The 23,703-nt window shown below is 39.9% G+C and overlaps 1 protein-coding gene and 1 non-coding gene across 2 annotated transcripts in view; both read left to right on the plus strand.

Annotated features, from left to right (window-relative positions):
* LOC131952033 (complement C3) overlaps positions 1 to 23,488 on the plus strand; it is a gene marked incomplete at its 3' end in the record, with an annotated part of 44,545 nt that extends 21,057 nt beyond the window's left edge. Inside the window, exons 3-18 of the mRNA XM_059314499.1 lie at positions 6,738 to 6,910; positions 7,242 to 7,424; positions 8,810 to 8,880; positions 9,309 to 9,437; positions 10,807 to 10,858; positions 13,283 to 13,370; positions 14,474 to 14,579; positions 15,338 to 15,568; positions 16,830 to 16,923; positions 17,341 to 17,429; positions 18,148 to 18,261; positions 20,539 to 20,622; positions 20,966 to 21,160; positions 21,307 to 21,468; positions 22,910 to 22,984; positions 23,386 to 23,488. Coding sequence (XP_059170482.1) covers positions 6,738 to 6,910; positions 7,242 to 7,424; positions 8,810 to 8,880; positions 9,309 to 9,437; positions 10,807 to 10,858; positions 13,283 to 13,370; positions 14,474 to 14,579; positions 15,338 to 15,568; positions 16,830 to 16,923; positions 17,341 to 17,429; positions 18,148 to 18,261; positions 20,539 to 20,622; positions 20,966 to 21,160; positions 21,307 to 21,468; positions 22,910 to 22,984; positions 23,386 to 23,488 — 1,949 coding nt within the window. The remainder of the gene's footprint in view (positions 1 to 6,737; positions 6,911 to 7,241; positions 7,425 to 8,809; positions 8,881 to 9,308; positions 9,438 to 10,806; positions 10,859 to 13,282; positions 13,371 to 14,473; positions 14,580 to 15,337; positions 15,569 to 16,829; positions 16,924 to 17,340; positions 17,430 to 18,147; positions 18,262 to 20,538; positions 20,623 to 20,965; positions 21,161 to 21,306; positions 21,469 to 22,909; positions 22,985 to 23,385) is intronic.
* Trnah-gug (transfer RNA histidin (anticodon GUG)) lies at positions 10,182 to 10,253 on the plus strand. Its single transcript has one exon. It is a non-coding gene; the product is annotated as a tRNA-His (tRNA).
* Positions 23,489 to 23,703: the final 215 nt, after the last annotated feature.

Below are 23,703 nucleotides of genomic sequence, written 5' to 3' on the forward strand. Positions count from 1 at the left end.
TGGGCCTGAATATATAGGTCTAAATGTATGGGTCTAAATATATAGGTCTAAATGTATGGGCCTGAATATATAGGTCTAAATGTATGAGCCTGAATATATAGGTCTAAATGTATGAGCCTGAATATATAGGTCTAATTATATGGGCCTGAATATATAGGTCTAAATATAGGAGCCTGAATATATAGGTCTAAATGTATGGGCCTGAATATATAGGTCTAAATGTATGGGTCTAAATATATAGGTCTAAATGTATGGGCCTGAATATATAGGTCTAAATGTATGAGCCTGAATATATAGGTCTAAATGTATGAGCCTGAATATATAGGTCTAATTATATGGGCCTGAATTTATAGGTCTAATTATATGAGCCTGAATATATAGGTCTAAATATATGAGCCTGAATATATAGGTCTAAAGTTATGGGCCTGAAAATATAGGTCTAAATATATGGGCCTGAATATATAGGTCTAAATATAGGAGCCTGAATATATAGGTCTAAATATATGGGCCTGAATATATAGGTCTAAATATAGGAGCCTGAATAAATAGGTCTAAATATAGGAGCCTGAATATATAGGTCTAAATATAGGAGCCTGAATATATAGGTCTAAATATAGGAGCCTGAATATATAGGTCTAAATATATGGGCCTGAATATATAGGTCTAAATATAGGAGCCTGAATATATAGGTCTAAATATAGGAGCCTGAATATATAGGTCTAAATATAGGAGCCTGAATATATAGGTCTAAATATATGAGCCTGAATATATAGGTCTAAATATATGGGCCTGAATATATAGGTCTAAATGTATGGGCCTGAATATATAGGTCTAAATATATGAGCCTGAATATAAAGGTCTAAATATATGAGCCTGAATATATAGGTCTAAATGTATGGGCCTGAATATATAGGTCAGAATATAGGAGCCTGAATATATAGGTCTAAATATAGGAGCCTGAATATATAGGTCTAAATATAGGAGCCTGAATATATAGGTCTAAATATAGGAGCCTGAATATATAGGTCTAAATATAGGAGCCTGAATATATAGGTCTAAATATAGGAGCCTGAATATATAGGTCTAAATATATGAGCCTGAATATATAGGTCTAAATGTATGAGCCTGAATATATAGGTCTAAATGTATGAGCCTGAATATATAGGTCTAAATATATGAGCCTGAATATATAGGTCTAAATATATGAGCCTGAATATATAGGTCTAAATATATGAGCCTGAATATATAGGTCTAAATATAGGAGCCTGAATATATAGGTCTAATTATATGAGCCTGAATATATAGGTCTAATTATATGAGCCTGAATATATAGGTCTAAATATATGAGCCTGAATATATAGGTCTAATTATATGAGCCTGAATATATAGGTCTAAATGTATGAGTCTGAATATATAGGTCTAAATGTATGAGCCTGAATATATAGGTCTAATTATATGAGCCTGAATATATAGGTCTAAATATAGGAGCCTGAATATATAGGTCTAAATATAGGAGCCTGAATATATAGGTCTAATTATATGGGCCTGAATATATAGGTCTAAATATATGGGCCTGAATATATAGGTCTAATTATATGAGCCTGAATATATAGGTTTAAATATATGAGCCTGAATATATAGGTCTAAATATATGAGCCTGAATATATAGGTCTAAATATATGAGCCTGAATATATAGGTCTAAATATATGAGCCTGAATATATAGGTCTAAATGTATGGGCCTGAATATATAGGTCTAAATATATGGGCCTGAATATATAGGTCTAATTATATGAGCCTGAATATATAGGTCTAATTATATGAGCCTGAATATATAGGTCTAAATGTATGAGCCTGAATATATAGGTCTAATTATATGGGCCTGAATATATAGGTCTAAATATAGGAGCCTGAATATATAGGTCTAAATATATGGGCCTGAATATATAGGTCTAATGATAGGAGCCTGAATATATAGGTCTAAATGTATGGGCCTGAATATATAGGTCTAAATATAGGAGCCTGAATATATAGGTCTAAATATAGGAGCCTGAATATATAGGTCTAAATATATGAGCCTGAATATATAGGTCTAAATATATGGGCCTGAATATATAGGTCTAAATATATGGGCCTGAATATATAGGTCTAAATATAGGAGCCTGAATATATAGGTCTAAATATATGGGCCTGAATATATAGGTCTAATTATATGAGCCTGAATATATAGGTCTAATTATATGAGCCTGAATATATAGGTCTAAATGTATGAGCCTGAATATATAGGTCTAATTATATGGGCCTGAATATATAGGTCTAATTATATGGGCCTGAATATATAGGTCTAAATATATGGGCCTGAATATATAGGTCTAATTATATGAGCCTGAATATATAGGTCTAAATATAGGAGCCTGAATATATAGGTCTAAATATAGGAGCCTGAATATATAGGTCTAAATATATGGGCCTGAATATATAGGTCTAATTATATGAGCCTGAATATATAGGTCTAAATATAGGAGCCTGAATATATAGGTCTAAATATAGGAGCCTGAATATATAGGTCTAAATATATGGGCCTGAATATATAGGTCTAAATATAGGAGCCTGAATATATAGGTCTAATTATATGAGCCTGAATATATAGGTCTAATTATATGAGCCTGAATATATAGGTCTAAATGTATGAGCCTGAATATATAGGTCTAATTAGATGGGCCTGAATATATAGGTCTAATTATATGAGCCTGAATATATAGATCTAAATATATAGGCCTGAATATATAGGTCTAATTATATGGGCCTGAATATATAGGTCTAAATATATGGGCCTGAATATATAGGTCTAATTATATGAGCCTGAATATATAGGTCTAAATATAGGAGCCTGAATATATAGGTCTAAATATAGGAGCCTGAATATATAGGTCTAAATATATGGGCCTGAATATATAGGTCTAATTATATGAGCCTGAATATATAGGTCTAAATATAGGAGCCTGAATATATAGGTCTAAATATATGGGAATGAAAATATAGGTCTAAATATTGGAGCCTGAATATATAGGTCTAAATGTATGGGCCTGAATATATAGGTCTAAATATATGAGCCTGAATATATAGGTCTAATTATATGGGCCTGAATATATAGGTCTAAATATATGGGCCTGAATATATAGGTCTAAATGTATGAGCCTGAATATATAGGTCTAATTATATGGGCCTGAATATATAGGTCTAATTATATGAGCCTGAATATATAGGTCTAAATGTATGGGCCTGAATATATAGGTCTAAATATATGGGCCTGAATATATAGGTCTAAATATATGGGCCTGAATATATAGGTCTAAATATATGAGCCTGAATATATAGGTCTAATTTTATGAGCCTGAATATATAGGTCTAAATATATGGGCCTGAATATATAGGTCTAAATATATGAGCCTGAATATATAGGTCTAATTATATGAGCCTGAATATATAGGTCTAAATATATGGGCCTGAATATATAGGTCTAATTTTATGAGCCTGAATATATAGGTCTAAATATATGAGCCTGAATATATAGGTCTAAATATATGGGCCTGAATATATAGGTCTAAATGTATGTGCCTGAATATATAGGTCTAATTATATGGGCCTGAATATATAGGTCTAAATATATGGGCCTGAATATATAGGTCTAATTTTATGAGCCTGAATATATAGGTCTAAATATATGAGCCTGAATATATAGGTCTAAATATATGGGCCTGAATATATAGGTCTAAATGTATGGGCCTGAATATATAGGTCTAATTATATGGGCCTGAATATATAGGTCTAAATATATGGGCCTGAATATATAGGTCTAAATATATGGGCCTGAATATATAGGTCTAAATATATGAGCCTGAATATATAGGTCTAAATGTATGGGCCTGAATATATAGGTCTAATTATATGGGCCTGAATATATAGGTCTAAATATATGAGCCTGAATATATAGGTCTAAATATATGAGCCTGAATATATAGGTCTAAATGTGTGGGCCTGAATATATAGGTCTAATTATATGGGCCTGAATATATAGGTCTAATTATATGAGCCTGAATATATAGGTCTAATTATATGAGCCTGAATATATGGTCTAAATATATGAGCCTGAATATATAGGTCAGAATATATGGTCCTGAATATAAAGGTATATATAAATATGGGCTTGAATAATGAATAACTATTTCTAATTTGCTAAATATTAAGAAATAGAAAAAAAGAACCAGTAATAAAAACCTTATAATAACAAACTTTTAATTCCACCTTGGGGTCATATATAAATGATGTCACTATATTGCTAAATCTCTTTACACCACCCCCCCCCCCCCCCCCCCTCACATAATGACGACCATCTCTTTTTTATTCAAAGGGATATAACCACTTTATTGTGAATTCGCTGATATTAGTGAGTTGTTTCCATTTGCACAGCTAATGTAACATTTTGCGGTGTGATTTGGTGTAGAGGGAAAAAAAATTAAATATATCTAATTTAATTTTCATTAAGATTGAAAAAAACTTTAAGAAACTTATTTATAATGAATGTAGTTTAATATTTAGTGGTAGAATCTTTTTAAATAGTTAACCTAAAATACATCAAATACAATTTAACGTATCATATGTCAAAACACAGCCCTCACACCAATCAACCCTCACACGACACAACGACACACGACACAACCACACACGACACACAGCCCTCACACGACACAACCACACACAAAATACAACCCTCACACGACACAACCACACACAAAATACAACCCTCACACCACACATAACCCTCACACGACACAACCCTCACACGACACAACCCTCACACGACACAACCCTCACACGACACAACCCTCACACGACACAACCCTCACACCACACAACCTTCACACGACACAACCCTCACACGACACAACCCTCACACGACACAACCCTCACACAACCCTCACACAACCCTCACACGACACAACCCTCACACGACACAACCCTCACACGACACAACCCTCACACAACCCTCACACAACCCTCACACGACACAACCCTCACACGACACAACCCTCACACGACACAACCCTCACACGACACAACCCTCACACAACCCTCACACGAAAAAACCCTCACACAACCCTCACACGACACAACCCTCACACGACACAACCATCACACAACCCTCACACAACCCTCACACAACCCTCACACAACCCTCACACGACACAACCATCACACGACACAACCCTCACACGACACAACCCTCACACGACACAACCCTCACACGACACAACCCTCACACAACCCTCACACGACACAACCCTCACACAACCCTCACACAACCCTCACACGACACAACCCTCACACGACACAACCATCACACGACACAACCCTCACACAACCCTCACACAACCCTCACACAACCCTCACACAACCCTCACACAACCCTCACACGACACAACCCTCACACGACACAACCCTCACACAACCCTCACACGACACAACCCTCACACAACCCTCACACAACCCTCACACGACACAACCCTCACACCACACAACCCTCACACGACACAACCCTCACACGACACAACCCTCACACGACACAACCCTCACACGACACAACCCTCACACGACACAACCTTCACACGACACAACCCTCACACGACACAACCCTCACACGACACAACCTTCAAACGACACAACCCTCACACGACACAACCCTCACACGACACAACCCTCACACGACACAACCCTCACACGACACAACCCTCACACAACCCTCACACAACCCTCACACGACACAACCCTCACACGACACAACCCTCACACAACCCTCACACGACACAACCCTCACACAACCCTCACACAACCCTCACACGACACAACCCTCACACCACACAACCCTCACACGACACAACCCTCACACGACACAACCCTCACACGACACAACCCTCACACGACACAACCCTCACACGACACAACCTTCACACGACACAACCCTCACACGACACAACCCTCACACGACACAACCTTCACACGACACAACCACACACGACACAGCCACACACGACACAACCCTCACACGACACAACCACACACAAAATACAACCTTCACACGACACAACCCTCAAACCACACAACCCTCAAACCACACAACCCTCACACAACACAAACCTCACACCACACACAACAGTCACACGACACAACCCTCAAACCACACACAACCCTCACACGACACAACCACACACGACACAACCACACACAACACAACCCTCACACGACACAACCACACACGACACAGCCACACACGACACACAGCCCTCACAAGACACAACCCTCACACGACACAACCCTGACACAACCCTGACACAACCCTCACACGACACAACCCTCACACAACCCTGACACAACCCTCACACGACACAACCCTGACACAACCCTCACACAACCCTGACACAACCCTGACACAACCCTCACACGACACAACCCTGACACAACCCTCACACGACACAACCCTCACACGACACAACCCTGACACAACCCTCACACAACCCTCACACAACCCTCACACGACACAACCCTCACACGACACAACCCTGACACAACCCTCACACGACACAACCCTGACACAACCCTGACACAACCCTCACACAACCCTGACACAACCCTCACACAACCCTCACACAACCCTGACACAACACAACCTACCACTTCCAGCACTAAGTTTCTACTGACGGTACCAAAAGAAGCCAGCTATGACATGGACTACACGGCTGTCGTCACAGCATTTGACCACACCCCTGGGGAGAGGGAGACAGTAGAGTTGACGTATAGAGGCAGAAAAGATTCCAGTCGACTTCTCAACTCAACGATATTTTATTTTGATGCAGGTTAGTAGTGTAACAAATCCCTGATTGATTGTAACAAATCCCTGATTGATTGTAACAAATCCCTGATTGATTGTAACAAATCCCTGATTGATTGTAACAAATCCCTGATTGATTGTAACAAATCCCTGATTGATTGTAACAAATCCCTGATTGATTGTAACAAATCCCTGACTGATTGTAACAAATCCCTGACTGATTTCCCTGCAATTTGAATCTTGACAGGGCAACCTGCAAGTTACAGGTTGCTGACAACCTACTCTAGTTAAGTTGATAGGTTCACCAGGTTGTAACGAAGAGGTTTTTCTGGTAATGCTGCTGTACATATTGGCAGATGGCAGCCAGAACTGGACAGTTGTGTTTCCATGGCAACACATGCAGGAACTGGGTGAGACCGGGCTCAAGATCAGTTTGTCCAGCAAGGAGCAGGGCAAGTCTTGTCTGGTCAACTTCCGTCAGTCACACGGCCACATCTTCATTCAGACAGACAAGCCAATCTACACACCTAGACAGACAGGTCAGTCTACACACCTAGACAGGTCAGTCTACACACCTAGTCAGACGGATCAGTCTACACACCTAGACAGGTCAGTCTACACACCTAGACAGACAGGTCAGTCTACACACCTAGACAGACAGGTCAGTCTACACAGACAGACAGGTCAGTCTACACACCTAGACAGGTCAGTCTACACACCTAGACAGGTCAGTCTACACACCTAGACAGACAGGTCAGTCTACACACCTAGACAGACAGGTCAGTCTACACACCTAGACAGACTGGTCAGTCTACACACCTAGACTGGTCAGTCTACACACCTAGACAGGTCAGTCTACACACCTCGACAGACAGGTCAGTCTACACACCTAGACAGACAGGTCAGTCTACACACCTAGACAGGTCATTCTACACACCTAGACAGACTGGTCAGTCTACACACATAGACAGGTCAGTCTACACACTTAGACAGACAGGTCAGTCTACACACCTAGACAGGTCAGTCTACACACTTAGACAGACAGGTCAGTCTACACACCTAGACAGACAGGTCAGTCTACACACCTCGACAGACAGGTCAGTCTACACACCTAGACAGATAGGTCAGTCTACACACCTAGACAGGTCAGTCTACACACCTAGACAGACAGGTCAGTCTACACACCTAGACAGACAGGTCAGTCTACACACCTTACAGACAGGTCAGTCTACACACCTAGACAGACAGGTCAGTCTACACACCTAGACAGACAGGTCAGTCTACACACCTAGACAGACAGGTCAGTCTACACACCTAGACAGACAGGTCAGTCTACACACCTAGACAGACAGGTCAGTCTACACACCTAGACAGACTGGTCAGTCTACACACCTAGACAGGTCAGTCTACACACCTAGACAGGTCAGTCTACACACCTAGACAGGTCAGTCTACACACCTAGACAGACAGGTCAGTCTACACACCTACACAGACAGGTCAGTCTACACACCTAGACAGACAGGTCAGTATACACACCTAGACAGACAGGTCAGTCTACACACCTAGATAGATAGGTCAGTCTACACACCTAGACAGACAGGTCAGTCTACACACCTAGACAGACAGGTCAGTCTACACACCTAGACAGACAGGTCAGTCTACACACCTAGACAGGTCAGTCTACACACCTAGACAGACAAGCCACTAAGCTGTGCAAGCAAATACGTAGTTCTAAATGTTATAATTTTGTTTGTGTTGCTTTGTAAGTTCTACGTTTACTTGTCAATATTATTGTTGTATTTGTTTCGGTTTTTTTTTACAATGTAGTCACAGGGAGGTAAATCTTCGTTCAGCAGTTGTATGAGATCTTTCCTTATTAGACTCTAGATCTAGATCTATATAGTTTTATTTTTCTTCCACAAAGTCAAATTTAGAATCATTGCTGTTGATGACAGTCAAAGACTTGCCAAATATCCTGTCAAAGTTGACATCAAGGTGAGATCTCAAAGGGTCATTTTGGTATTTTATAAATACTTTTTTTGGTGGGGGGGGGGGGGGGGGTTACACAGCAGGACATATTTTAATTAATTGATTTTAAGTTATCTTAACACCGAGAAATATGTAGTCAGTGTTTAAAAGCATTATCCGTCACAATTATTTTTGCAAAAATTTGTCAGCGTTTACAAACAAAAGTTGTGTTTAAAAATAAAATCGCCAAAATTGTTCAAAGTTTGAAATAAGCTTGCCAGTGTTAACTTTTAAAAAAAAAATATATTAATTTGATCAGACAAACTTTGTCAATATTTACAGACAAACTTTGTCAATATTTACAGACAAACTTTGTCAATATTTACAGACAAACTTTATCAATATTTACAGACAAACTTTGTCAATATTTACGAACAAAAGTTCTATACCTTTAGGATGTCAACCACATAACTGTAGACAGAATCAGATATTCAGCAGAAGAGGCTTTTAAAGGCCAAGAGTTTGAGTTGCCAAAGGAGACCAAATCTGGCCAGTGGTCTATTTCTGCTAGCTTCGAAGGACCGGTAGGGTTTGTTTTGTTTGATTTAGGCTTTATCATATAGAATCTAATAGATTTCTATCTATAGAGTTAGGTTTAGGGCTTTTAACCTCTAGCTAGGTAAAGCATTAAAAAAATATTCTAGATCTATATAGAATCTTAGAACAGGTTATCACTGGAGTCACGTGACTATACTAATTAGTCGCACTATCTATAGTGTAATAGTCTATAGTGCTATAGTGAGAGTGTCACTATAAAAAGTATAAATAGTTGACTATTAAGTAGAATCTATATAGTAATAAATCTAGATCTAGGCCTAATAAATAAAATTATTATTAGAAAACTCATTGAATGAGAATGTGACTTTATAACCTAGATATATGTCAAGTCTAGTCTAGTGTAAACTACTAGATTTATTTCTAGATATAGAAATATTTTTTTTTTAATTTTTAAAGCAAGCTTTCTTCCATATCAAAATGCATTTTAACACGTTTTTATTAACTCAGCTTCGCGTTTGTTTGTTGTTAAAATTGACATCGAAAATTAGCCCACTTCTGATTGCTCTAGAGATCTGAAATTTGGCATGCAGGCTACTTTCGCCTAACAATTTCAGATGCAATCATAAAAACTAGCAATTAGAGACCGTAATTAGCTTAATTTAATTACGCCCCAAGGACCATAAAATTGAGGACATGATTTCTAAAGATACCGACAAGACTGGAGGCCTATTGACACAGTTACTTCGGCCCCAATCGATGTGAGCGCACTGGCCGTGATCGTATAGTGGTTAGTACTTCGCGTTGTGGCCGCGACAACCCAGGTTCGAATCCTGGTCACGGCATGTAGGCTTAATTAAATTACGCCCTTTGTCTGTTTAAAGCGTATCGGTCGCTCAAGATTTTTAGTCTGTGTATTTATAAACACTTAGTCAAGTCATACTTAATCAAGTCATTAGATAAAGTAGAAAATAAACTATATAAAAAACTTTTTAAAAACCACGTTTTTCATGTGTAGCAACGGACTAAAAAGGAGAAAATAAAATACTTAAAAAAACACGTTTTTCTTGTGGACTAAAAAGTAGAAAATAAATTTTTCTTTTGTGCTTCCTCGAGCTGTGCAGGTTCTTGTGATGACTGACAAAAAACGTGGGTCGGGCAGATGGGTCGGGAAATTTGATGGTGAACGTACCCACGTTTTTTGTCAGTCATCACAAGAACCTGCACAGCTCGAGGAAGCACAAAAGAAAAATTTATTTTCTACTTTTTAGTCCACAAGAAAAACGTGTTTTTTTAAAAAGTTTTTTTAAGTATTTTATTTATTTATTATTTAAATATTTAGATCTAGTCCATTATTATAATTTATAGGCTTAAGGCATTTATTTTTCTTATGTCAAGGACAATATTGCAAGTACTACTCAGACAGTGAACTTTGAAGTTAGAGAGTATGGTAAGTTCATTTTTTATAGCTGGTGTGGTTTTAGCTAGAGACTTCTATTTGTAGTTAATTGTCTTGGACGCTTGGACACAGTATATTTGTATAAGAGTGGGAGTTGGTGACATGGTGTATGGGGACGGAGGGCTTAGGTAAAAGATACCTGTTTGTTTAAACCATCTGGTGTCTGTGTGCCAAATTATTTAAATATTACAGGGGTGGGGGTGACACTGGGTGACATCCGCCCTCGCTATGCCACTGTCTTGTAGGCCCACACTATTACAATCTCTTGAAGGCCCACATTATTATACAATCTCTTGAAGGCCCACACTATTATACAATCTCTTGAAGGCCCACACTATTATACAATCTCTTGAAGGCCCACACTATTATACAATCTCTTGAAGGCCCACACTATTATACAATCTCTTGAAGGCCCACACTATTATACAATCTCTTGAAGGCCCACACTATTATACAATCTCTTGAAGGCTAATTAGTAATTAGCTGCTGCAATATTTTCTCCAGTCCTCCCCCAACTCTAATTAGTAATTAGCTGCTGCAATATTTGCTCCAGTCCTCCCCAACTCTAATTAGTAATTAGCTGCTGCAATATTTGCTCCAGTCCTCCCCAACTCTAATTAGTAATTAGCTGCTGCAATACTTGCTCCAGTCCTCCCCAACTCTAATTAGTAATTAGCTGCTGCAATATTTGCTCCAGTCCTCCCCAACTCTAATTAGTAATTAGCTGCTGCAATATTTGCTCCAGTCCTCCCCAACTCTAATTAGTAATTAGCTGCTGCAATATTTGCTCCAGTCCTCCCCAACTCTAATTAGTAATTAGCTGTGCAATATTTGCTCCAGTCCTCCCCAACTCTAATTAGTAATTAGCTGTGCAATATTTGCTCCAGTCCTCCCCAACTCTAATTAGTAATTAGCTGCTGCAATATTTGCTCCAGTCCTCCCCAACTCTAATTAGTAATTAGCTGCTGCAATATTTGCTCCAGTCCTCCCCAACTCTAATTAGTAATTAGCTGCTGCAATATTTGCTCCAGTCCTCCCCAACTCTAATTAGTAATTAGCTGCTGCAATATTTGCTCCAGTCCTCCCCAACTCTAATTAGTAATTAGCTGCTGCAATATTTGCTCCAGTCCTCCCCAACTCTAATTAGTAATTAGCTGCTGCAATATTTGCTCCAGTCCTCCCCAACTCTAATTAGTAATTAGCTGCTGCAATATTTGCTCCAGTCCTCCCCAACTCTAATTAGTAATTAGCTGCTGCAATATTTGCTCCAGTCCTCCCCAACTCTAATTAGTAATTAGCTGCTGCAATATTTGCTCCAGTCCTCCCCAACTCTAATTAGTAATTAGCTGCTGCAATATTTGCTCCAGTCCTCCCCAACTCTAATTAGTAATTAGCTGTGCAATATTTGCTCCAGTCCTCCCCAACTCTAATTAGTAATTAGCTGTGCAATATTTGCTCCAGTCCTCCCCAACTCTAATTAGTAATTAGCTGTGCAATACTTGCTCCAGTCCTCCCCAACTCTAATTAGTAATTAGCTGCTGCAATATTTGCTCCAGTCCTCCCCAACTCTAATTAGTAATTAGCTGCTGCAATATTTGCTCCAGTCCTCCCCAACTCTAATTAGTAATTAGCTGCTGCAATACTTGCTCCAGTCCTCCCCAACTCTAATTAGTAATTAGCTGCTGCAATATTTGCTCCAGTCCTCCCCAACTCTAATTAGTAATTAGCTGCTGCAATATTTGCTCCAGTCCTCCCCAACTCTAATTAGTAATTAGCTGCTGCAATATTTGCTCCAGTCCTCCCCAACTCTAATTAGTAATTAGCTGCTGCAATACTTGCTCCAGTCCTCCCCAACTCTAATTAGTAATTAGCTGCTGCAATATTTGCTCCAGTCCTCCCCAACTCTAATTAGTAATTAGCTGTGCAATATTTGCTCCAGTCCTCCCCAACTCTAATTAGTAATTAGCTGTGCAATATTTGCTCCAGTCCTCCCCAACTCTAATTAGTAATTAGCTGTGCAATATTTGCTCCAGTCCTCCCCAACTCTAATTAGTAATTAGCTGTGCAATATTTGCTCCAGTCCTCCCCAACTCTAATTAGTAATTAGCTGTGCAATATTTGCTCCAGTCCTCCCCAACTCTAATTAGTAATTAGCTGCTGCAATATTTGCTCCAGTCCTCCCCAACTCTAATTAGTAATTAGCTGCTGCAATACTTGCTCCAGTCCTCCCCAACTCTAATTAGTAATTAGCTGCTGCAATATTTGCTCCAGTCCTCCCCAACTCTAATTAGTAATTAGCTGCTGCAATATTTGCTCCAGTCCTCCCCAACTCTAATTAGTAATTAGCTGCTGCAATATTTGCTCCAGTCCTCCCCAACTCTAATTAGTAATTAGCTGCTGCAATATTTGCTCCAGTCCTCCCCAGATTTTCAGCCCAACTCCACATTGACAACAGCGTCATCACAAGAGATTTGAATTGGCTCGGACTCAATGTTACAGCCAGGTGAGATCATCCCTGACACAAACCCTGACACAAACCCTGACCCTTCACCAAACCCTGACCCTTCACCAAACCCTGACCCTTACCCTGACCCTGACACAAACCCTGACCCTTACACAAACCCTGACCCTTACACAAACCCTGACCCTTACACAAACCCTGACCCTTACCCAAACCCTGACCCTGACACAAACCCTGACCCTTACCCAAACCCTTACGCAAATCCTTACCGTTACCCAAAACCCTGACCCAAACTGCTTGGCTTGTAGAAATATAAAACTATAGCCTATCATTCTGGTTTCTTGAGGTGTCAGTTGTCTTGAAAAGACTAATATTGTTTTGATTGTATGTTGTACTAAATATGTGAACCCACCCTGTTAAATTGTATGTTGGACTAAATATGTGAACCCACCCTGTTAGATTGTATGTTGGACTAAATATGTGAACCTACCATGTTAGATTGTATGTTGGACTAAATATGTGAACCCTCCCTGTTAGATTGTATGTTGGACTAAATATGTGAACCTACCCTGTTAGATTGTATGTTGGACTAAATATGTGAACCTACCCTTAGATTGTATGTTGGACTAAATATGTGAACCTACCCTGTTAAATTGTATGTTGGACTAAATATGTGAACCTACCCTTAGATTGTATGTTGGACTAAATATGTGAACCTACCCTTAGATTGTATGTTGGACTAAATATGTGAACCCACCCTGTTAAATTGTATGTTGTACTAAATATGAGAACCTACCCTTAGATTGTATGTTGGACTAAATATGTGAACCCACCCTGTTAGATTGTATGTTGGACTAAATATGTGAACCTACCCTGTTAAATTGTATGTTGGACTAAATATGTGAACCTACCCTTAGATTGTATGTTGGACTAAATATGTGAACCTACCCTTAGATTGTATGTTGGACTAAATATGTGAACCCACCCTGTTAGATTGTATGTTGGACTAAATATGTGAACCTACCATGTTAGATTGTATGTTGGACTAAATATGTGAACCTACCATGTTAGATTGTATGTTGGACTAAATATGTGAACCTACCCTGTTAAATTGTATGTTGGACTAAATATGTGAACCCACTCAGGTATGTCCATGGGAAGCCTGTGTTTGGAGCTGCTAGTATACAGCTTGGCATCTGGACGCCTAGCCTAGGCACCAGACTTCTGCCTGGAGCATCTTATTTCAACATGGTAGGAAAACCTCCTCTAGTTTCACTTGCTTCAATTTATGCTCCTTCAGAAACATCAGGTCAGTTTCATCTGAAAGAACTCTGTTTTTGAGAAAAGAATGAACTGGCAGCAATTTATTTCAGTGATTAAGTTTGTATGTATTATTTAACTCAAAATGGCGGCTATTTGTAAACCACAAATAGGACTACAACAAATCCATGAGTCAGACATCATCACCACCCCCCCCCCCCCCCTTTTTTTTTTCTTCTAAAGATCAATAAATTACCACCAAATTTGTTTGGAACATATTTCAATGCCAGATGGAACTAGTGTTTTAGCCAAGAAAAATGTTTTTAACAGGAAATGAATACTGGAAATTTTCAAAAAAAAAAACACTTCCCCCTCTATCCCACACAAGACCGACTCCACCCCCCCCTGACAGGTCAGTCTACACACTTAGACAGACAGGTCAGTCTACACACCTAGACAGACAGGTCAGTCTACACACCTAGACAGACAGGTCAGTCTACACACCTAGACAGACAGGTCAGTCTACACACCTAGACAGACAGGTCAGTCTACACACCTAGACAGACAGGTCAGTCTACACACCTAGACAGACAGGTCAGTCTACACACCTAGACAGACAGGTCAGTCTACACACCTAGACAGACAGGTCAGTCTACACACCTAGACACCCCACTCCCCTCAATGTTTTCATAATATGTGCAGTCACTTCAACCAAGTTTGGTGGGAACTGAATTACAAATGTTTTCTAGCTAAAAGATGGCTACTACACAAAATATGTTCGGCTGGGCAGTGTGCTGCCATCTTTCATCACGTACGACGGGACAGAGAAACTTTACGTCAATGTGAACGTGACAGAGAGTGCCACACTCGAGAACTTCACAATAGTTGACACCTCCACCTTCATTGCTCACCCGTACTACATTGTCAGCTTCACACAGTCCAAAAAGTTTTTCAAGCCAGGTTTCCCATACACATTCCAGGTCAGCTTGAAAGATATGTATAGCTGTAGCATGTCACCATCACATAATATAAGCCATGTCACATATGGTAAGCCATGTCACATAATGTAAGCTCACAGTCAAATGTATTCAACTCTATGAACAATGTTTGAGTATCTATTGACTAAATTTTATTTGTAGATCTTACAAAACTTGACAACCTAAGATCGTACAAAACTTGACAACCTAAGATCGTACAAAACTTGACAACCTAAGATCTTACAAAACTTGACAACCTAAGATCTTACAAAACTTGACAACCTAAGATCTTACAAAACTTGACAACCTAAGATCTTACAAGACTTGACAACCTAAGATCTTACAAAACTTGACAACCTAAGATCTTACAAGACTTGACAACCTAAGATCTTACAAAACTTGACAACCTAAGATCTTACAAAACTTGACAACCTAAGATCTTACAAAACTTGACAACCTAAGATCTTACAAAACTTGACAACCTAAGATCTTACAAAACTTGACAACCTAAGATCTTACAAAACTTGACAACCTAAGATCTTACAAAACTTGACAACCTAAGATCTTACAAGACTTGACAACCTAAGATCTTACAAGACTTGACAACCTAAGATCTTACAAAACTTGACAACCTAAGATCTTACAAAACTTGACAACCTAAGATCTTACAAAACTTGACAACCTAAGATCTTACAAGACTTGACAACCTAAGATCTTACAAAACTTGACAACCTAAGATCTTACAAGACTTGACAACCTAAGATCTTACAAAACTTGACAACCTAAGATCTTACAAAACTTGACAACCTAAGATCTTACAAAACTTGACAACCTAAGATCTTACAAAACTTGACAACCTAAGATCTTACAAAACTTGACAACCTAAGATCTTACAAAACTTGACAACCTAAGATCTTACAAAACTTGACAACCTAAGATCTTAAAAAACTTGACAACCTAAGATCTTACAAAACTTGACAACCTAAGATCTTACAAAACTTGACAACCTAAGATCTTACAAAACTTGACAACCTAAGATCTTACAAAACTTGACAACCTAAGATCTTACAAAACTTGACAACCTAAGATCTTACAAAACTTGACAACCTAAGATCTTACAAAACTTGACAACCTAAGATCTTACAAAACTTGACAACCAAGATCTTACAAAACTTGACAACCAAGATCTTACAAAACTTGACAACCAAGATCTTACAAAACTTGACAACCAAGATCTTACAAAACTTGACAACCTAACCATCAGGTCCAGGTCAATGCCCAGAGTGGTCCTCCCGCCTCCAAGGTCATGCTGTATGTCAAGGTCAAGTACCTTGATGCTGAGAATAATGTCATCCAAAGTAGGTCACTAGGTCACCTAATTAAATACAATTTGAGTATAATTAATTAGTTGTATTGATAAATTTGAGCATAATTAATTAGTTTGTTGATAAATTTAAGACTTTCATGAGGTCAGGTCAACTCTACTTGCTGGCTCAAGGGCATCTTCGAGTACACTCAGCTCTGATGGGTACCTGGCACAAGTTAGGGAAAGTCCAAATGGCTTAGCATAATGCTGACCACAATTTGCTACCATATGCCTGGATGTGAGATATTTAAAAAAAAAAACCATCTCCCCCATTCTGCTCTACAAGAAAACATTTTCTCAAAAAGTTAAAAAAATATTTTTTACAGTTGCAAAAGAAATTATTGACCTCTTGAACTCTGTGTTGACCTCTTTTATTTGGGTTTCTCACCAATGATTTTTTTTGTTCAAGGGTTGGGTGATACCCATTTTCTAGATGAGGTTGGTGCTCTAAGTATATCATTCAACACACCAGACACAGCTGAACGGATCCAGTTTGATGTGAGTAGGCTACAAGCTGTCTCATGATTTGTCTGCTGATGTGTGGGCTGACTTGTATCTTGGTGTGGGTTGAGGTGTGTGGTAACTTGTATAATGGTGTGGGGTGGCTTGTATCAGGGTGTCTGAGGTGTGGGGTGACTTGTATCATGATGTGGGGTGGTGTGTGGGGTGACTTGTACCATGATGTGGGGTGGTGTGTGGGGTGACTTGTACCATGATGTGGGGTGGTGTGTGGGGTGACTTGTACCATGATGTGGGGTGACTTATACCATGGTGTGTGGGGTGACTTGTACCATGATGTGGGGTGACTTATACCATGGTGTGTGGGGTGACTTGTACCATGATGTGGGGTGACTTATACCATGGTGTGTGGGGTGACTTGTACCATGATGTGGGGTGACTTATACCATGGTGTGTGGGGTGACTTGTACCATGATGTGGGGTGACTTATACCATGGTGTGTGGGGTGACTTGTACCATGATGTGGGGTGACTTATACCATGGTGTGTGGGGTGACTTGTACCATGATGTGGGGTGACTTATACCATGGTGTGTGGGGTGACTTGTACCATGATGTGGGGTGACTTATACCATGGTGTGTGGGGTGACTTGTACCATGATGTGGGGTGACTTATACCATGGTGTGAGGTGACTTGTAGCATGATGTGGGGTGACTTATACCATGGTGTGCCAAATAAAAATGTTTCCAACCATTCAGGCCATTGTGCTGGACATGTACAAGGTGGGTTTCAAGGAGTTCAAGTTTGAGGTCAACAGGTTCAATTCTGTCAACAGACGTTACATCCATGTGCAGCTTGAAGCCAATGTTCAGGTTTGTTGAAGCCAATGTTCAGGTTTGTTGAAGTCAATGTTCAGGTTTGTTGAAGTCACTGTTCAGGTTTGTTGGAGCCAATGTTCAGGTTTGTTGAAGTCAATGTTCAGGTTTGTTGAAGTCACTGTTCAGGTTTGTTGGAGCCAATGTTGAAGCCAATGTTCAGGTTTGTTGAAGTCAATGTTCAGGTTTGTTGAAGTCAATGTTCAGGTTTGTTGGAGCCAATGTTCAGGTTTGTTGAAGTCAATGTTCAGGTTTGTTGAAGTCAATGTTCAGGTTTGTTGAAGTCAATGTTCAGGTTTGTTGAAGTCAATGTTCAGGTTTGTTGGAGCCAATGTTCAGGTTTGTTGAAGTCAATGTTCAGGTTTGTTGAAGTCAATGTTCAGGTTTGTTGGAGCCAATGTTGAAGCCAATGTTCAGGTTTGTTGAAGTCAATGTTCAGGTTTGTTGAAGTCACTGTTCAGGTTTGTTGGAGCCAATGTTCAGGTTTGTTGAAGTCAATGTTGAAGTCACTGTTCAGGTTTGTTGGAGCCAATGTTGAAGTCAATGTTCAGGTTTGTTGAAGTCAATGTTCAGGTCTGTTGGAGCCAATGTTGGAGCCAATGTTCATGTTTGTTGGAGTCAATGTTCAGGTTTGTTGAAGTCACTGTTCAGGTTTGTTGGAGCCAATGTTGAAGTCACTGTTCAGGTTTGTTGGAGCCAATGTTGGAGCCAATGTTCATGTTTGTTGGAGTCAATGTTCAGGTTTGTTGAAGTCAATGTTGAAGTCACTGTTCAGGTTTGTTGGAGCCAATGTTGAAGTCAATGTTCAGGTTTGTTGAAGTCAATGTTCAGGTCTGTTGGAGTCAATGTTCAGGTTTGTTGGAGCCAATGTTGAAGCCAATGTTCAGGTTTGTTGAAGTCACTGTTCAGGTTTGTTGGAGTCAATGTTCAGGTTTGTTGAAGTCACTGTTCAGGTTTGTTGAAGCCAATGTTCAGGTCTGTTGGAGTCAATGTTCAGGTTTGTTGGAGCCAATGTTGAAGCCAATGTTCAGGTTTGTTGAAGTCACTGTTCAGGTTTGTTGGAGTCAATGTTCAGGTTTGTTGAAGTCACTGTTCAGGTTTGTTGGAGCCAATGTTGAAGCCAATGTTCAGGTTTGTTGAAGTCACTGTTCAGGTTTGTTGAAGTCACTGTTCAGGTTTGTTGGAGCCAATGTTCAGGTTTGTTGAAGTCAATGTTGAAGTCACTGTTCAGGTTTGTTGGAGCCAATGTTGAAGTCAATGTTCAGGTTTGTTGAAGTCAATGTTCAGGTCTGTTGGAGCCAATGTTCAGGTTTGTTGAAGTCAATGTTCAGGTTTGTTGAAGTCAATGTTCAGGTTTGTTGAAGCCAATGTTGAAGTCAATGTTCAGGTTTGTTGAAGTCAATGTTCAGGTCTGTTGGAGCCAATGTTCAGGTTTGTTGAAGCCAATGTTCAGGTTTGTTGGAGCCAATGTTGGAGCCAATGTTCATGTTTGTTGGAGTCAATGTTCAGGTTTGTTGAAGTCAATGTTCAGGTCTGTTGGAGCCAATGTTCAGGTTTGTTGAAGTCAATGTTCAGGTTTGTTGAAGTCAATGTTCAGGTTTGTTGAAGCCAATGTTGAAGTCAATGTTCAGGTTTGTTGAAGTCAATGTTCAGGTCTGTTGGAGCCAATGTTCAGGTTTGTTGAAGCCAATGTTCAGGTTTGTTGGAGCCAATGTTGAAGTCAATGTTCAGGTTTGTTGAAGCCAATGTTGAAGTCAATGTTCAGGTTTTTGGAGCCAATGTTGAAGCCAATGTTCAGGTTTGTTGAAGTCAATGTTCAGGTTTGTTGGAGCCAATGTTGAAGCCAATGTTCAGGTTTGTTGAAGTCAATGTTCAGGTTTGTTGAAGTCAATGTTCAGGTTTGTTGGAGCCAATGTTGAAGCCAATGTTCAGGTTTGTTGAAGTCAATGTTCAGGTTTGTTGAAGTCAATGTTGAAGTCACTGTTCAGGTTTGTTGAAGTCAATGTTGGAGCCAATGTTCAGGTTTGTTGGAGCCAATGTTCAGGTTTGTTGAAGTCACTGTTCAGGTTTGTTGGAGCCAATGTTCAGGTTTGTTGGAGCCACTGTTCAGGTTTGTTGGAGCCAATGTTCAGGTTTGTTGAAGTCACTGTTCAGGTTTGTTGGAGCCAATGTTCAGGTTTGTTGGAGCCAATGTTCAGGTTTGTTGGAGCCAATGTTGAAGCCAAATGTTTGAATGGTGTCAGACTGAATGGTGTCTAACTTTTTGTTCCTCAGAAAAACAAAGATGGTGTCATCCTCCTGCAGTACACAAAAGCTGAGACCAACCAGTGGGCCAACCTGGACTGGATAACTGTCTATGTAAGATATGGGCTGGATAACTCTATGTAATGAATTGGGCTGGATAACTGTCTATGTAAGATATGGACTGGATAACTGTCTATGTAAGATATGGACTGGATAACTGTCTATGTAAGATATGGGCTGGATAACTGTCTATGTAAGATATAGACTGGATAACTGTCTATGTAAGATATGGGCTGGATAACTGTCTATGTAAGATATGGGCTGGATAACTGTCTATGTAAGATATGGGCCGGATAACTGTCTATGTAAGATATGGGCTGGATAACTGTCTATGTAATGAATTGGGCTGGATAACTGTCTATGTAATGATTTGGGCTGGATAACTGTCTATGTTCAGGTATTGGCCAAAGGTCAGATCATCTACACAACAACAGTTGTGAGAAACACGGATGGAAAATCCAGCGTCCATCTGCCCAAAGTCCTGTATCCAGAAGTATCCCCCAACATGCGGATTGTTGCCTTGTATTTGTTCAGAGAGGAGCTGGTCATAGACTCCCTGTTTGTAGATACACCAGACTACTGTCTGCAGGAGGTAGGTTACACTTGTTTTTATTTACTTCACAATGGCTGTGCTTTGGCCTCAAACTCACTTTTAAACCACTTTTAATGTAGCAATTTCTATACATTTTCCAGATACATGCATCAACCCCTAACAACAACATGTGTTTTATCTTGCAGGTGAGCCTCAGTGTCCCCCCCTCACAAGCCCAGCTGGTGAGCAGACCAAAAGACAACTTCAAGTTTACAATCTCTGGCCAGAGGTCCATGCGAGTGGGACTTGTAGCCGTGGACAAAGCTGTTTTTTTACTCAATGATAAACAGACTTTAACTCGACCTTGGGTAATTTTCTTCCATAGTTTTTGACCCAATATCTAATACATCAAAATCTATTCACCCAAAATCTAATACATCACAATCTATTCACCCAAGATCAAATACATCAAAATCTATTTGACCCTAGATCAATCACATCAAAATCTATTGACCCAAGAACTAATACTAATGTGTGTGGTGTTTGTGTGTGGTGTTTGTGTTTCTTGCCTGGTGTTCTTCCATGTCTTGTCTGTTTAAAGCAGTGTGTGCTTGCAGCTTTTATGTGTTGGTTTATTCTTCATATGATTTCTTTCCGTATCCTAAAATTCCTACAACCATATGGTTGTATGTTCTGTAAACCATATGGTTGTATGTTCTGTAATTCATATGCATATTCTGTAAGCTAATCAACCCAATAACCCTGTTCCTCAAATGGTTTGTGTGTCTAATGTTATTTGTGCCAATGAAAGCTCTCATTTGTGTATGAATATTTCCTCAAATGGTTTGTGTGTCTAATGTTATTTGTGCCAATGAAAGCTCTCATTTGTGTATGAATATTTCCTCAAATGGTTTGTGTGTCTAATGTTATTTGTGCCAATGAAAGCTCTCATTTGTGTATGAATATTTCCAGCTATCTTGATTGTCTTCTTGATACAATTTTTGTGTCTGCTGGATTAAATGATTTTTTCTCTAACCCTACAGAAACATCAGTCATGTGACTTGCCCCTACATCTGTCATGTGACTTGCCCCTACATCTGTCATGTGACTTGCTCCTACATATGTCATGTGACTTGCTCCTACATGTCATGTGACTTTACCCTACATCTGTCATGTGACTTGCTCCTACATATGTCATGTGACTTGCTCCTACATGTCATGTGACTTTACCCTACATCTGTCATGTGACTTGCTCCTACATTTGTCATGTGACTTGCCCCTACATCTGTCATGTGACTTGCCCCTACATCTGTCATGTGACTTTACCCTACATCTGTCATGTGACTTGCCCCTACATCTGTCATGTGACTTAACCCTACATCTGTCATGTGACTTGCCCCTACATATGTCATGTGACTTTACCCTACATCTGTCATGTGACTTGCTCCTACATCTGTCATGTGACTTGCCCCTACATCTGTCATGTGACTTGCCCCTACATCTGTCATGTGACTTGCCCCTACATCTGTCATGTGACTTTACCCTACATCTGTCATGTGACTTGCTCCTACATCTGTCATGTGACTTGCCCCTACATCTGTCATGTGACTTGCCCCTACATCTGTCATGTGACTTGCCCCTACATCTGTCATGTGACTTGCCCCTACATCTGTCATGTGACTTGCCCCTACATCTGTCATGTGACTTGCCCCTACATCTGTCATGTGACTTGCCCCTACATCTGTCATGTGACTTGCCCCTACATCTGTCATGTGACTTGCCCCTACATATGTCATGTGACTCCCACAGATGTTCCATCAATTGGCCAGTCGTGACCAGGGCAAGGACAGCGGTGATGGCAAGACAACTGAGGAGATTTTTTTGGTAGGTCCAGGGAGGTAATCTTTTAGTTGGTGGGTCAAGGGAGGTAATCTTTTAGTTGGTGGGTCCAGGGAGGTAATCTTTCAGTTGGTGGGTCCAGGGAGGTAATCTTTCAGTTGGTGGGTCCAGGGAGGTAATCTTTTAGTTGGTGGGTCCAGGGAGGTAATCTTTCAGTTGGTGGGTCCAGGGAGGTAATCTTTTAGTTGGTGGGTCCAGGGAGGTAATCTTTCAGTTGGTGGGTCCAGGGAGGTAATCTTTTAGTTGGTGGGTCCAGGGAGGTAATCTTTTAGTTGGTGGGTCCAGGGAGGTAATCAGGAAGCCTTCCACTTGATGCATCAGTTTGATTGATTAAAAGGTTAAGCAACTGACATCTCCCTGCATTAACCCTTGAACCCACTTGACAGAACTCTGGGCTCCAACAGCTGATGATAGACAACAACGACCTGCCTCCAACAACCAGCCGCGTCTTGTCTGAGGCATTCTTTGATGAAGTAGTCTTGACTGATGGTGGGTAATGGCATGTCATCTATGGTCATTCCAGATGTCACAATGTGTTTTTTGACTTTACACAGTATGAGGATGTATTGTAATATTGCAAAAAATCAAAAGTTCATTACATGTCCATAGTTTTTGTGTGTGTATAAGTGTATGTATAAGTGTGTGTCTTTCAACATGATAACTTGAGTACAGCTAGGCTGATGAAATTTCATATACAAGTATTA

The sequence above is a fragment of the Physella acuta genome, unplaced genomic scaffold (genome assembly GCF_028476545.2).
Source record: "Physella acuta isolate Inbredline_101_S28 unplaced genomic scaffold, ASM2847654v3 ptg000846l, whole genome shotgun sequence".
Classification (NCBI taxonomy): domain Eukaryota; kingdom Metazoa; phylum Mollusca; class Gastropoda; family Physidae; genus Physella; species Physella acuta.